Genomic DNA, 15,619 nt, shown 5'->3' on the forward strand with positions numbered 1-15,619 from the left:
ACTGTTTCAAGACATTATGCCTGACCAATCTGGTGGCCTTCTATGATGGAATGGCAGCATCGGTGGACAAAGGAAGGGCAAATGGTATAATCTACCTGGACATCTGCAAGACCTTTGACATGGTTCCACACCACATCCTTACATCCAAATCAGAGAGATACAGGTCCAAAGAATGGACTATCCAGTGCATAAGGAGGTGGTTGGATGGCCACAGCCAGACGACTGTGGTAAATGGCTCTATGTCCAGATAGAGACTGGTCATGAGTGGTGTCCTCCAGAGATCCACCTTATGACTGGGGCTCTTCAACATCTTTATCGATGACCTAGACAATGGGACTGAGTGCATCCTAAGCAAAGTTGCTGATGACTCCAAGCTGAATAGTGCAGTTGATGCAATACAAGGAGGGGATGCCATCCCAAGGCGCCTGAACAAATTTGAAAAGTGAGTTCACATGAACCTAAGTGCAAGGTCTTGCACTTGGGTTGAGGAAATCACAGGTATGTATACAAACAGAGAGAAAAAACATCTTAAGAGCAGCTCTGTGGAGAAGGACTTGTAGGTTCTGGCAGATAAGAAGTTGGAAATGAGCCACAAATGTGCGCTTGCAGCGTAGAAGGCCAAATATATCCTGGCTAAATCAAAAGAGGGTGGCCAGCAGGGAGAGGGAGGATTCTGCTTCCTTCCACTCTGCCCTTGTGAGGCTCCAGCTGGAGAACTGCATCAGGGCTTGGGGCCCCCAGCACAAGAATGACATAAAGTTATTGGAGTGGGTCCAGGGAAGGCCACGAGGATTGTCAGAGGGTTGGAGCACCTTCCCAGTGAAGACAGGCTGTGGAAGCTAGGCTTGCTCAGTCTTGTGAAGAGACAGCTCAGGCCTTTCAGTACTTAAGGGAAGCTTGTGAACACGAAGGAAATTCACTTTTTACATGGGCCAGTAGTAACAGGAGAAGGGGGAACAGTTTAAAATGAAAAGAAGGGAGATTTAGATTAGAAATCAGGAAAATTTTTAACTAAGATGTTGGTGAGGCACTGGCATAGGTTGCCCAGAGATACTGTGGATGCCACATCACTGGAGGTGTTCAAGGCTAGTTTAGATGGGGCCCTGGGCAACTTGATCTAGTGCCTGATTTAGTGGCTGACAACACTGTGGGAGAGGAGTTGGAAATAGATGATCTTTGAGGTCCCTTCCAACCCAAGCCATTCTATGATTCTGTGACTTTTGGAACAGCCCATATACAAGAGAAAAACAACAAAAACAACTAGCAAAGTAAAACAACAAGAAAAAGAAAATACCAGATACACAAGAACCATCTTACAGCTGTGGCTGAGGTCTTACATTCCTTGAGTTCAAGGCAAAAGTCACACTGACTCTAATGACACAGTATTTTACCTCACAGTCACAGTACGACATTATCACTTTAGTATCAATACCATCATCAGGCTGGAGGACTAACTCAGGCACAGAGCTGATCTGACTTCCAGTTGATTTTTATTTCAATGCACAGTATTTATGGAAAGGGATCTCCTGTTGCCCTTTGAATTTGTAGTCGAGCTCAACCAAGGCCAGGTTTGTTAAAAAACACTGCACTCAGGTGGCTGTCAAGTCAGTAGAACCCTTCCATCTGATTTGCTTTTCAATAGGACCAAATTACTCCTACTCCTACTAGTATGCAGAGAACATAACTTCTAAACTTAACCCTTAATGCAAAACTAACTGCTTAATTACAGTGTTGCTTGAGCTATTCATTAGTTGTTGTGCTGAAACTACTTCAAATCTGCTTTTGCCTTTCTTTCAGGGAAACCCCATGTTTTTCACAAGTGGCAGTTAAGCAAGGAGTATCTTTGGTTGAGTTCCACTAATGAACAATTCCATCAGATCTTACCACAGCAAAACTCCCTGACTTCAGTAGCTTCTCCTGAATAACGATTTGCTTAATTTAATCCCAGGCAAATACTATTTCAACAGAATATAACCATGCATCCCATGTCAAAAAAAAGATTGTTAAAACACCCTGCCAGCTGACCAAAGCCTATAGTGCTGTGAATGGTGTGTTCACCCTTAATGTAACTAGCTCTATTTGGTTCCTCATCTATTTGTATATAGTAACCAGCCCCAAACAGATCAAATAAATCAGTCCTGCTGTAAAACTTCCAGTTCGGTAAATTAAGACCATCGCAATCTTTGTTCTATAAAAAGCTCTGTGGAATTAGTTCATGATCTCTTCCCTTGCCATAAGGAAAAAATAGCAGATGGCATTGGGTCTTTTTCTGAGACCCAGCTGAGAAATGGCAGAGGGGACCAAGAAAGTAAGGCAGTACCCTGCCTGCAGCAGGGCTGAGAGCTCCTCAGTGAAGAGGTAGAATTCTTCACTTAAAAATTGCAACAGACAGTTCAGCTCCGGTGACTTCCTCCTCAGGGAGTGGTGTATCTTCAGACAAAGAGATGAACAAACAATGAGAAGAAGGTGACCCTGGGGTAGAAAGATATCCTGTGAGGGACAGGGCCACCCCAATACAGAGGAAGCATGGTAGAGAACTGAGATCAATGAGGATGTGCAAACTGAGATAGCCCCCCAAGGGCACACAGTTTCGAGTTTTGTAAAATTGCCTAGGCAAGAACTGGAGACATCACCATAACTCATTGCTGAGAGAAGCACGAGTATGTGGCTTTACATAGTAAGTAGGACATCATCAGCTGCAACAAGCCCCACAGGCATCTTTCTTTTCTCCGCTGTCAATAGTGCCAATACAAATGTGAACGATCTGGTTCACCAGAAACTTCATGCAGCTGACTGCACTCTTCACACCTAGCTGTACCAGATATTTGTCCTCTCTTCCCACATACTCACCACCACCTTCCCTCTCCTGCCAACTCCTTAACATGAGTGTTCTACCAAATTAAACTGCTACAATGTGTTTAATGGGCTTTTGCCATGATAGGAGAGACTTACAGAAGCTGGTGTGAAAATATCAACAACCTTTGAAGAAGCCATACCCTTGTCACTAAAGAAGGCACCCCCCTCAGTTAGGTGCTCAACAGAAGGCCTGTGTCAAGGATAAGGCATTTTTTCATTTTAAAAACATAATAAAAACACTGGGGTTACTTTACGAATTCCCTCCATGCTGCTTTGCGCCATTGGCTGTCGCTGACTGGGAAGGCCACCAGTACGGCTTGGTGCTGAGGGCTCATCCCACTGCCATGGGAATGAGGAGAGCAGCCCTCTGAAGTTGTTAACCTGGAGTCAGCTTCACCTGGCAGTTGGCTGCTTGTCAGCAGCTAAGGAGTCCCTGCGATTTGGAGAATGAAGACATGCTTCCCACCTCCAGAAGAACTCAGCAGGTACCTACAGCAACAAAGATGAGAATCTATTTTTGGGATGGTGTCTGCCATTCTTCTTCAGTAGTTCAGCCATTGCCCAACAAATCTTGGAGAAAAGAAAGCTCCGGGGAGACCTCATTGTGGCCTTCCAGTACTTGGAGGGAGCGTATAGACAGGAGGGGGAATGGCTGTTTGTGAGGGTGGATAGTGATAGGACAAGGGGGAATGGTCTTAAACTGAGACAGGGCAGGTTTAGGTTAGATATTAGGAGGAATTTTTTCACTCAGAGGGTGGTGACGCACTGGAGCAGGTTGCCCAAGGAGGTTGTGGATGCTCCATTCCTGGAGGCATTCAAGACCAGGCTGGATGTGGCTCTGGGCAGCCTGGTCTGGTGGTTGGCGACCCTGGACATAGCAGGGGGGTTGAAACTCGATGATCATTGTGGTCCTTTTCAACCCAGGCCATTCTATGATTCTATGATTCTATGAAGGACCTCCAGCAAACCTTCAAAGGGAGCAAGACTCTGGATTCCTACAGTGGCATTGCAATGATGGTGGTTTTTTTGTTTTGGTTTTTTTTTTTCCATTTCTTTTTTTTCTTTTTTTCTATTTTCTTTTTTTATCTTTTTTTTTTTTTTTTCCCCTCCTTATAAGAACCCAACAGCTCCCTTATCTTTTTGACTACTGATATACTTTGGAAAGCAGTATAGCAGTTGCCAGTGCCACTAATATCTCTTTCCTAAGTGACACCAAGTTCTAGCCTGTCCGTATGCATTATGCTGTGCCTGTCAGCACAAAGCCTGATTTATCATTTTCGCACCTCTCACAATGTATCAGAGATCCCTTTGCAATTCTTCAGCTTACTTTTAATTTCACTATCCTAAATAATTACATTACATCATCACCATGCCGTCTCCTTCACACATCTCCTGGCTACTCTCAGCAGCACTGCTCCCCATGATGTACTACACACCTGCCAATTTACTCTTCCTCGTTGTTAACAAATTATCAAACCAAAAGATAACTCACTTCTCATCCTATCAAAGCTCGATTTCTTTAAGCGTGTACCTTTGCAAAAGCTTGTGAAAATTCACAGGCGTGATATTAAATATAGGATGCTAAACTACAAGTTTGATGACCCTTTCAGAGGACATTATTAGGAAGAAATTCTTTACTGTGAGGGTGGTGAGACACTGGAACTAGTTGCTCAGAGAGGCCTGCCCCCTCCCTGGAAGCATTCAAGGCCAGACTGGATGAAGCTTTGAGCAACCTGCTCTAGTGGGAGGAGGTGTCCCTGCCTATAGCAGGGGGTTGGAACTAAGGGGTCTTAAAGGTCCCTTCTAACCCAAATCATTCTATGATTCTATGACATTTTAAACCCTTTTCCCTTTCCACAGGAAGCCTTATCTTTCATCAGCTCCCACCAGCACTGCTGCTCCTCAGTGCCAAGCCCTGCTCCAGGTGGCAGCTGGTAACATCTCTGCAATGTCCTGGCAGTTTGTGACCAATCTCCTTGATAAGCAGAAGGAAACTCTGCCTACATTGCTGGCAGTCTGGGAGCACAGCAAAGGGAGGAGACCCATACAATCATTGGGGCTTCACATAAACAGAACTAAAACAAGCAAACAAACCGTAAACCACACTTCTCCCCTTCTACTCTGCACATTTAAGATCCATCTGAAGTACTGCACCCAAGCATGGGGCTCCCAGCACAGGAGGGATGCAGAGCTATTGGGCTAAGTCCAGAGGAGGGCCATGAAGATGACCAGTAGGCTGCAGCTCCTGTGCTATAGAGACAGGACGAGGGCTGGGCTTGTTCAGACTGGAGAAGCCTCCAGGGAGACCGCATTGTGGCATTCCAGTACTTAAAGAGAGCTCATATGCAGGAGGAGGACCAAGTTTTTACACAGCCTGATAGTGATAGGACAAGGAGGAATTTTAAATTCAGAGAGGGGAGATTTAGGATAGATGTTAGGAAGAAACTTCTTGCTGTGAGGGTGGTGAGGCACTGGCACAGCTGCTCAGACAAGCTTTGGTGCCCCATCCCTGAAGGCACTCGAAGCCAGGTTGGATAGGGCCCTGGGCAGCTGAGCTGGTGGGGGGCAGTCCTGCCCATGGCACGGGGTTGGGGCTGGGTGGCCTTGGGCCCCTTCCAACCCAAACCATTCTGTGATTCTATATCATAGAAAGCAGTCCCCTCACAAGGCCTGAAGTGGTGGATTGCCCTCTGCCCACTCAAGCCTGCAGAAGTTTTAAAGCCATGGTGCTGCACCCCCAGATGAGGCTCATTTGCAGCACTGGAGAAAGACTGCGGCACATGAAGCATTTGTAGAAATTATCTATAAAGTATATTTGAACAGCACTTGTATTTCAAGCATCCAGTGTTTCTACATGCATAACTTATAAGCAAGAAATGAAGCCACACCTAAATTATTTCTAACCACGCTGTACCACTGATCCTGAAGCTGCTTTTCAACTGCCCTCACAAGACAGAACAAGGAGCGAGCCTTTTCCTTCAATTTGGTTTGAAAAGTGCACTGCCTGTGCTCAGCACTAATCCCAATGCCAAAGCTGAAGGCAGAGCACTGGCAGCAGTACTGGCCTGAGCTACATCCATCTGCGGAGGCAGAACATTGGTATGAGAGCCAGGAACATGCCTGCTTGAAAAATCATGTCATAAAAAAACAACAACAAAACCCAGCTCAACAGGGACGACACTCCAACAGCGACATACCTGCCTTCTTCTTTCTGCTGTCAGCTCCTGATCTAGCTCAGGGCCACCCATTTCCACAGTGAGGGGAAATGGAGGGGGGCTGTGTAGTGCTCAAGGACCAGGCACAGTATTTAAGACATAGTTTAGTTAAGTTAATGCTCTGTCCCTTGGATCCATAAATAAACAAATAGACACATTCTTTTTAACATCTCAGAGAAAGGAGATCAGGGTGCTTTGGTGCAAGCATCCAGGCATCTCCTGCTCTCAGTGCAACTGCTGGAGCCTTCCCGTGGCCAAGGTGGGAAATGCACAGCCCCAAAGGGCTCATCTCAGGTCCCTACTCAAGAGAACTAGATCCAAATTCACGGCTGTTTCTCCAAAAGGTGCACATCCTTACATGCTGAGCCGAATATGCATTGCTGCCCTCCTCTCTCCCTCCATCCTAGCAGCCCTTTGGCTTTCACAGCTCCTTTTGAACTTTTTTACTCCGATTTCCTTTTCTTTAAAAATCCTTTCGGGGTGGGGGGTGGGGACAGAAAGGCAGCCACAGAAAATGCACACAACGACTTGATTCTTAACGTGTGTAAGCAACGCACATCTGGTGTATGTCTGACATCTATAATTCCCATTAGTGCTGCAGAGCAACAAGAGCTCCCTGAGGGAGTGCAGTTCCTATTGCTGCTAGCAGGCACTGCCCGTGCAAATTGTTATTCCTGATTCCCGGCTGCAGGAATTGCTGCAGGGAGGCCGCCAGTCCCTGACCTTCCCTTGGAGCCGCCTCTGACCCCACACTTTCCTCCACACTTGGGCTGTGCCTCCCGCACGCAGCTGCTCCCTTGGGTCAGGACTGGAGAACCTAACGAGACTCAGCCAGCTTAGAAAATGAGAGGCTGGAAAAGCCCCAGAGTTCTGCTTCTGAGGCTGCAGCACTCGGGACTATGAGGTTCAGGAGCATTTTTGTTTCATGCCGCAAGTGGAAAAGATCTGAGCACGGGGCAGCGAGCCCTTCGCACGCTGCCTGGTCATGTTGCTGTAAATAGCCCACCAGCCCCGGCGGGCAGCGTGGCTGCTTCCAGGTGCGCGGTGGTATAAAAACCTCTGGAGCGGGCATCGGCCTGCGGGAGCCTCCCGGCGCCTTGCACCACAACAGGTAATGGCACTGCTCCACTGCCCTAACCCTAACCCTGATGTGGCTGCTTCCTGCTGACTAACAAAGGAACTCAGCTACTGCACTCCTTGCCTGCTCTGCCCACGCACACCTAACCCGTTGGTTTCCTGCATTTGGATGCATGTACCTTGTGGGCTCAAATATCATAAGGGTGTACAGTAATGCTCTAGGCATATATATGCATACACACACACGTGCATATTAGGCAGTGTATGAGAACTTTGCACGAGTGCTCAGAAACGCTGAGTGCACACCCAGTCCTAACTCACACTGCAGTGCAACTGCGCTTCCCCTTCGAACAGATGGAAGTGGCTTTTGCCTGGTAATTCTGACTACAACCAGCAATGCAGTGTGACCTTGGTGCCAAGAAAAAGGAGAAGCCTTTCAGCAGAGCTGTGCTCACTGCTGAGGACCGAGTGATACAGTACTACTGCTCAGTAACCTACTTTTTTTATTTCGGGCCATGAGGTCAGATCCAAAAGCCCTTTCCAAGCAATGAATTTCAGAAGTCGAGGCAGAAAATTTATTAGAGGGGATAAAGCTGAATAAAGCTAAAAGCTGAATAAAGCTAAAGCTGATATAGCTAAAAGGAGGCTGAGGTGAGACCTTATTGCTCTCTTCCAGTTTCTGAAAGGTGCTTACAGCGAAAGCGGGGTAGGTCTCTTCTCACTGGTGACAGGACGAGGGGAAATGGCCTTAAGTTGTGCCAGGGTAAGTTTAGGTTGGATATCAGGAAACACTTCTTTACAGAAAGGGTTGTTAAGCACTGGAATAAGCTTCCCAGGGAGGTGGTTGAGTCACCATCCCTGGATGTGTTTAAAAACTGTTTGGATGTGGTGCTCAGGGACATGATTTAGCGGAGGGTTGTTAGAGTTAGGGTAGTATGGTTAGGTTGTGGTTGGACTCGATGATCTTTAAGGTCTTTTCCAACCTGAGTGATTTTGTGATTCTGATTCTTTAGAGTGTTACCATAAGGTTTATTGCCATCTTATAATTTAGTCTTAAGCATTTTATTACCTTTTCAGATAGATGTAATTTTGTGACTTATTCCATCTTCTTAAAATTCTGAAGAAATCAAATGTGGTGTTGCAACTTATTTTGTTGGCAACAAAGTCAAAGACCATTAGTGTAGCCCCCTTTGGAAACCACAGAATTTAGGTGATAATTCCCTTCAGAACCACTTTGCTGATAAATGAGCTGCTAACCACCACAAAGAGCCAGCAGTTTCTAAGGGAACAGATTTTGCTTGCCATAGTCTTCCCAAATTAAATGTTTATAAGAGATGTATCACTTTAGCTGAAATATGGATCAGAAAACTGTCAAAACTGTATGAAAAGTCCATTCTAGTAAGACAGCAGCAACTTGACCATCCTGCACATGATGATGCAGATACTGCCCATGTGCAACAAGAGCACCCAGTAGTGACCTGTGCCCACAGCCCTCAGGTAGAGTTGGTCATTTACAGTAATAAATGAAAGCTGTTTGTACATTAATATACTTGAATCCATACTAAATGTAGTTTGTAGCAAACAAACAAACAAACAAAACCCAAAAAAACTTCAATTTATGAATCACTAATAGCTGTGGCATTAGGATGTACGAAATAATAACTTCCTATTATGCAAAAGCGACACCTACAAAAAGATATGAATGATATTACTGTGGCATCCAGAAGCCCGGCATGATGTATCTATCACTATGAATAAATGCAGAGTGCATAATCTCTTTTCCCAGACTGCCATCTGAGAACTTGGGCACCTGAGGGACTTCAGGACCAGACCAGGCCTATGAGTGTAACTGATGGTTATTTTTCAGATCTCTTGATCCTTTTAAGAAGGGCTTTAATAAAAACAGCAAAGCACCTGTATGATTATTTAAGCCAACTTCTACTCCAGAACATAGTGGAAATGGTAAGTGATGGCCTAAACAAGTGATTGAGCACCTGGCAGGAAGGCAGGGCCAAACCAGGGGAGCTCAGCTGCATGCAATGCACCTGAGTGACTGGATAGGGTGGAGCCAGGATCCACCTCTTCCCAGATCTCATTTAAGGGTTGGCAGGGGAAGAGAGGGCACTACTTGCTGGAGATCTCTGCCTGAGATCTTCCAAAGGTAAGCAGCTCTTTTCCTTCTTTACTGTATCTGTGGCTGCTGTATTTGGGCTTGTTCTCATTTGTTGTAGCCAAAGACTCTGCCATTATCATCTTATTGTAGCATTACACAGAGGATCTCAAAGAACAAAACAGAAGCAAGCATAATGATTTTTAAGCACGACAGAACATCTCTCATTTAGTTTAGAATTCAATGTGTCTGTGCTGAATGATATCAGAGAAGCTATTTATTACAAGTGCTTAACAGTGGAGCAGCAAACACACATTTACTAAGCTGCCTCAAATATGATCTGTGGTACCCACGTGGCCAATTGTAAGTCTGAACTGCCACACTAAGATTTTTTTTTTTTTTTTTCCTCCATATCTGGAGCTGGAATGAGAGCCATTGCTGAGAACAGGCAGTGCACAATTGAAAATGTGAGGTTGGATAGAAACTGCTACTGTTCTCTGAGGGGGCACAATGCCAGAAGTGCGAGAAAAACATCCCAAATGCTAGGAACTGGCTGCTGAAGCTCCAGCATTACCTTCCATCTTCAATCTCCTATGCCTCCACTGTATTTTGAGTTATACACAAAAGGTGTGCAGCCAGAACTCGTTACCTGCCACTTCTGAGGAGGAAAAATATAAAACAAAATCTGCAGAATTCCAATTACTTAGCATCCTCCCTTTTGAATTGGCAAAAAATAAAATTGCCTGCCTTAACTGTGAACAAACACTGTGCTACAGGAGACAGCACACAAGTCTTGTGCCTGTGAATAAAGGGAGTAGTAAGAAATATATCAAGCATCAGCAGAACTGCAATGGTGTCAGTGTCGTGGGTGCAAATAAACCACCTCCGCACATCAGCAGTCATTCTGCCCTTAAAAACTACCTGCAGGCACTGCGAAGCTTCTCCCTCAGAGACCAAAGGAGATGCTTAGAGGAACCTCCAGCAGTGTGAGGCCACCCAACCCAGTCATACGAGCCTAGGCAGAGTCAGAGCAGGATGGGGAGATCCCACAGCCAGCTCTCCAATCATCTTATACAAAGGAATTGCCCTCAACTTTCTCTCTCTATATATTTCTATTTCAGTTCCACAATCTTTGCACAGCAGCTGCCATTTCCCTACACAATGCAAAGAGCAACAGACTGCCAAACAGTGGAAGGAGAAGCCTGTGAAGAGCTGTGTGACTCTGAGAACTGCACTTGCAGCTCCAACTGCTCATCAACAGCAGAATCCAACTCCGGTATAATCCTTTATAATACTGTAATTGCTGTGTCCTGCTGGTATTTCATCGCTTCATTTTTCTGTCTTTGGATAGTAAATGTCAATCTGTCACTTCTCTTCTTGAGCTCTACTTTCCCCAGTTTTTTTTCCCCTCTGTTGTAATTTATTTTTGTACCAAATCTAGGAAAAGCATTCTAACTCCATAATTGACACACATATTGTAAAAAGCCTCTGGATTTTATTTAGACATCAGAGAATTATTTCTCATGCACTGCTAGAGAGCTGATTAGAACATATATTGGTTGGGCTGGCATTACTGAAGCTGTGGCATTACAAATTTTAACACAAGCTAAACCGCTTTGCTTGAACATCTATCAAGAACTGCAGGCAGGCACTGATCAAAATCCAGAGCAAAATTGTCCTTTGCAGTTCAGTGTTGCAGCATCTATGCATATCCTGCCACTAGGCTTCCAATGGCTGCACAGTCCCTAAGGGCCCTGATTTCAGTGAGTTTGGTTGGAGCAGTTAAGCTGAGCTATCCTAAACATCCATCCTACAAGCCTATATGCTATGATGAGATACATAAGCACTACACTACAGTAGGACTGACGCTTGCTCAACAGCAGCGTGTGTTTCAACATACGCTGAAAAAGTGTTTCAGAACCCTCTTTTTGTAGAAGGGTTAAAAATTCAAGAAACCCAGCTCTTTCACTGAGTGGTAGTGTAACAGGTAAAACATAAAGGTACTCTTCTTTTTGAAACATGAAGCTTAGCATTCTGTACCTGCTGGCCATCTTCTAGCAGGCATATTAAGTTCATTAAGTATATTAATATCTAAAAAGATGCGACTATTTGGTATCTGATTTCAAGAGTCAGTAGAAAAAAAAAAACAACAGCAAGGAAAAGTACTTAAATCTCAAGCATAAGATGAGCTGCAGAAGGCAACTTCTCTGTATTTTACATTTTGGTATCTGTGAAGTGCCACGTAAACACTCAATCACAGAAAGGACTTAAAAGCTTGTCCAGTTCCAGCTTCCTGCCAGGACTGCCCCCACCAGCTCAGGCTGCCCAGGGTCCCACCCAACCAGGCCTGAGTGCCTCCAAGGATGGGGCATCCATAGGTTCTACTGGTCAGCCCGTTAAAAACACTGCTTCTGCTGCTTCTGCTCCTTCAGCAGCCAGATTGCCCACATTTGGAGAGCAGATGGTCTTGAACCCCATCACGTGACAGCTTTTCTAGTGCATGTGCTCACGTACAACATTCACAAAGTCCTTCTCATCCTTTGAAAAGCTGTGCATTAATACATGTATATAAAATACCCCTTTCGTCTTCTCTCACAGATTCACCAGTAATTCTTAAAATATTGCAGAACTGGGCTCCTACAGTTTCCCACTACTTTGACAAAGAGCATTATACTTATGCAGGCCAGCACATTGTCATCCAGGAATCTATAGAGCACTTTGGAGCAGTGGTATGGCCCGGGGTAAGTACTCAATAGGGCATCCAGGGAGTTGACGTGACTGATAAATCAGAAATGACAATGGCAGACAAACCTCAAGCTAGTATTTTTTTTTTTAATTAACACCTATTTCTTTTGAGGAACTAAGCTGTGAAATACTAGAGCAGAAAGCTCTGCCTTACACTGATTTGGTAGTTTGCACCAAAAGAAATGGGGCATGTAAGTAGCATGTAGATGGTCAATTATTTCCACTTACAGAAGTAAGAAAAAAAACCAACATGCACGCACCTACCTTCCTATTCGTCATCTGGATGAAGATACTGGGGAAATAAAAAGTTAAAATTGTTTGGAAAAAATTGGAAGAACTGTTGCTTCTTCCACATTTCCAGTCACTCTTGGGAAGCAATCAATCAGCATTACAAAAAGGAGACTAAAGAAGAAAATAGTGAAAGATTAAATAAGGTATTTTAAAATAATGAAAGTGTTTCTTTTAAAGAACAGCCTGGAACTATTCCAGTGCAGTATGGAAAACCGTACTTGCAAACAGGTCTTTTCCAATATTCATTCCTCCTGCTGCAAAAAAGAACTTTTATAGACTCAAATATGGCTCTAGAGGAAGAAAGGGTGTTTCAGAATTTTTCAGATCTACTTTCATTGGAAAAGTTCACCAACAATGTCTGACCAAAAAAAAAAAAAAAGATAAAAATGAAGTGTATGGATAAATGAAACTGTATCTTAATCTGGAATGTCAGAACATCATTTCTCAAATTAACCAGGTGTCAGAATGCAGATGGTAAAACTTTCCAAGAAAAGCACGAGGTTGTGCAAATTGGGCTGGTGATTCATGAGTTGTCAGCCTGCCCAGAGCAGGTAGACAGCATTGCATTATGAGAAAGCACAGGAGTTAAAACCCTAACACTAATCTAAAGAGGACAAACAAAAGGGCAGTTAATTTCTTTGGCATCTGTTTGTGTTATTTATCAATAGAATGGTTCCCATCTGGACACTACCTATCTTGAGCTGTGAGAGGAATCACAAAAGATTTACATGTCTGCTGCAAACTCATTATCTCACGAAACCTAAAATTAATAATAAATTAGTTTAATTGGATTGCTTGACATAAAGAACAGGACACAATGTTTCTTTCCATATTATGTTTATGTTACAGCCATCAGTGTTTTCCACTGTATAAAAAAATACAGTATAAAAACATCAACTTAATTTTTGTGCAACTTAATTGATACCATATTATGAATACGTGGTAACTATTTCAGGCACTGGCTTTGTCTCAGTATCTGGAATCAAATCAAGAACGATTCAACCTCAAAGACAAGAAAGTTTTGGAAATTGGTGCTGGAACAGGCTTGGTTTCCATCGTGGCTTCCATCTTAGGTCAGTAAACTATTTCCTTTCAGATTTCTTATGAAACACAATCTAGATCTCTGACTGCCACTTGAAAGCAATGAAGCAACAGCTGAAATTAATACATTCGTCACTGCTTTTTTAAAAAAAATGAAAGCAAGTGGAACACTTTTGTTAATAAAGATTCTAGTTATTGCTGAGGGAGAAGCAGCAATATCAAAAGTAATACCAAAAGTTTATATCTTTAACTATATACCTCTGAACTAAAACAAATCTATGTATTCCTTAGGAGCTTATGTTACAGCTACTGATTTGCCTGAAGTTCTTGAAAATCTCTCGTTTAATATTTCAAGAAATACACACAACATGAATACGCACAAACCTGAAGTGAGAAAACTGGTGTGGGGAGAGGACCTCAATGAAGACTTCCCTTTATCAACTTACCATTATGATTTTATACTGGCAAGTGATGTTGTATACCATCATACTGCTCTGGATGCCCTGCTAGCAACAATGGTACACTTCTGCCAGCCAGGGACAGTATTATTATGGGCAAATAAATTCAGATTCAGTACAGACTATGAATTTTTGGAACAACTTTGCAATATATTTGATACATCCATCCTAGCGGAATTTCCAGAATCAAATGTCAAGTTGCTTAAAGCCACGGTAAGAGAGAACTGAAGAAAAAAAAAAAAACAACTACTAATTTTGATTTCATGCCTGCATCTTGCAGTTTGGAAAGTGATGTGCAATTATGGTAAGCTCTCTGTGCATTTAAGTCTGTTAAGTTGTAGCTGTAGCTGAACTCTGCAAATTTTATTACAAGAAATCTGGCAAGACAGCAATATAGCTCATTTGTCTTGGGTTCATACTTACAACCTATTCAAACAGACCAATTTCGCTCCACTGGAGGAACAATGTCAGTAAGTAGGGGAGATGTTAACAGAAAGCATTGATCTTCTAGGCTGCACTGAACTTCTGCTGTTTGGAAGGTGTTCTCTTTCAGCAAATTTCATTTACATACTTCTGGATGAACCAATATTTTTAGCTTTATTTGTTTTTATTACTTATAAAATAATCTTTTAAAGTATCAGAGTGCACATGGTGTTTTTTGATCGTCAGCTTTGCACATTTATTCTGCTGTGTTTTACATTTTTAACATTATTAAACATATATGTATAGCTTTACAATACCTGGTCAAGATTTAACTGTCTGGCACTTTATACATGTATCAGCCTGTCCTGATACTCAGGTTCACATGGATTTTTGAGTTTGCCTGAAATCACTCCAAAATGAAGATTTACAGGAGCACCTATGCATCAGCAATTCTCAGCTGCATGTATTAACAGTTTCAGAGGTTGAATTTTTCTTTAAAAAAAAAAAAGAACAAAACCACAAATGTAAACTCTTGCAAACAATATGGATAATTATGTCCCATTACTTTTGTCTAATAAATAAGATTTTAGCTACTCCTGAAGTAGCTTTAAGGCCTTCATACAGTTGAAAATGAAATTAAGATCAAACGTGTTAAAAGTCATTTTACTGTAAAAAATACAGAGCTTTTACAGGTTTGCAGTTAAAATTAACAGTTAAGAACCTAACATGCATGCAGTAAGCTATATCAGCCTAATTCCAAATCTTTTCTGTTGGCAGTTCTGGCACATCCATTGCCAGCAATGGGATGCACAATAAGGTAACTCCCTGATGGCTGGAGTCAGGTTAACAGGTATTAAGCTGTACCCAGGTGCCTTTACTGATAAATACACACAATTTAATGATCGACATTCAGTAATGAAAACATGCGTTCCTATAAAAAAAAAAAAAAAAACAAAATCTCAAACTTATCTTTTCATATCCTGCCCTTATAGAATTACTTTAGGTTTACAATTTCCAGATTTCTAGAATACACAGTAATCAGGGGGATACATAACAGGAAGCCAGTTTTCAGAGAAAGTTGCACAGTGAGTCCATCCCAGTAACTTCATTAGCTGAAGGAAGAAAGCAAATATTAAAAAGTAAATGAGACGCTCGTGGGTCATATTCTTCAATTTAAGTCCTTCTAACACACATTGCATTGACATTAACAACTCACTAAGGTTATCTGTAATCAGAAAGATAAGTCTGGAGAACTTGAATTTTTTTAGATCTGAAAGGCTAAGTGATCTACAGCCTTTCAATTAAACACACAAATATTTGATGTGATTAAATTTCATAGGAGGTACAGTAATTCCCATTATTTCTCTACCTATATTATACTAGTACTATTTGTGATTAATAAC

At 42.7% G+C, this 15,619-nt stretch overlaps 2 protein-coding genes across 5 annotated transcripts in view; one reads left to right on the forward strand and one right to left on the reverse strand.

The window, feature by feature from the left end:
• The first annotated feature begins 6,837 nt into the window (after positions 1-6,837).
• On the forward strand, positions 6,838-14,039 carry METTL21C (methyltransferase 21C, AARS1 lysine). Of its 2 annotated transcripts, none has more exons than XM_003203231.5 (5): positions 6,838-7,182; positions 10,380-10,534; positions 11,857-11,999; positions 13,250-13,367; positions 13,627-14,039. In XM_003203231.5, exons 2-5 carry the CDS (start codon positions 10,420-10,422, stop codon positions 14,019-14,021), a joined length of 771 nt encoding a protein of 256 aa, XP_003203279.3. In that variant the 5' UTR covers positions 6,838-7,182; positions 10,380-10,419; the 3' UTR covers positions 14,022-14,039. The 2 variants fall into 2 exon arrangements, with proteins under 2 accessions (XP_003203279.3, XP_019465770.2); XM_019610225.2 differs by lacking the exon at positions 6,838-7,182 and adding an exon at positions 9,207-9,309.
• Positions 13,115-15,619, reverse strand: part of TPP2 (tripeptidyl peptidase 2) — a 54,746-nt gene continuing 52,241 nt past the window's right edge. For all 3 annotated transcript variants that reach the window (XR_014880841.1, XM_085215538.1, XM_085215537.1), the window contains one exon: positions 13,115-15,328. Coding sequence is in view for 2 of the 3 variants with exons in the window: in XM_085215538.1 (XP_085071664.1) it covers positions 15,239-15,328 (90 nt within the window). In the remaining variant the exon portion in view is untranslated. The remainder of the gene's footprint in view (positions 15,329-15,619) is intronic.

This window comes from Meleagris gallopavo, chromosome 1, assembly GCF_905368555.1.
Source record: "Meleagris gallopavo chromosome 1, MGAL_WU_HG_1.1, whole genome shotgun sequence".
NCBI classification, from domain to species: domain Eukaryota; kingdom Metazoa; phylum Chordata; class Aves; order Galliformes; family Phasianidae; genus Meleagris; species Meleagris gallopavo.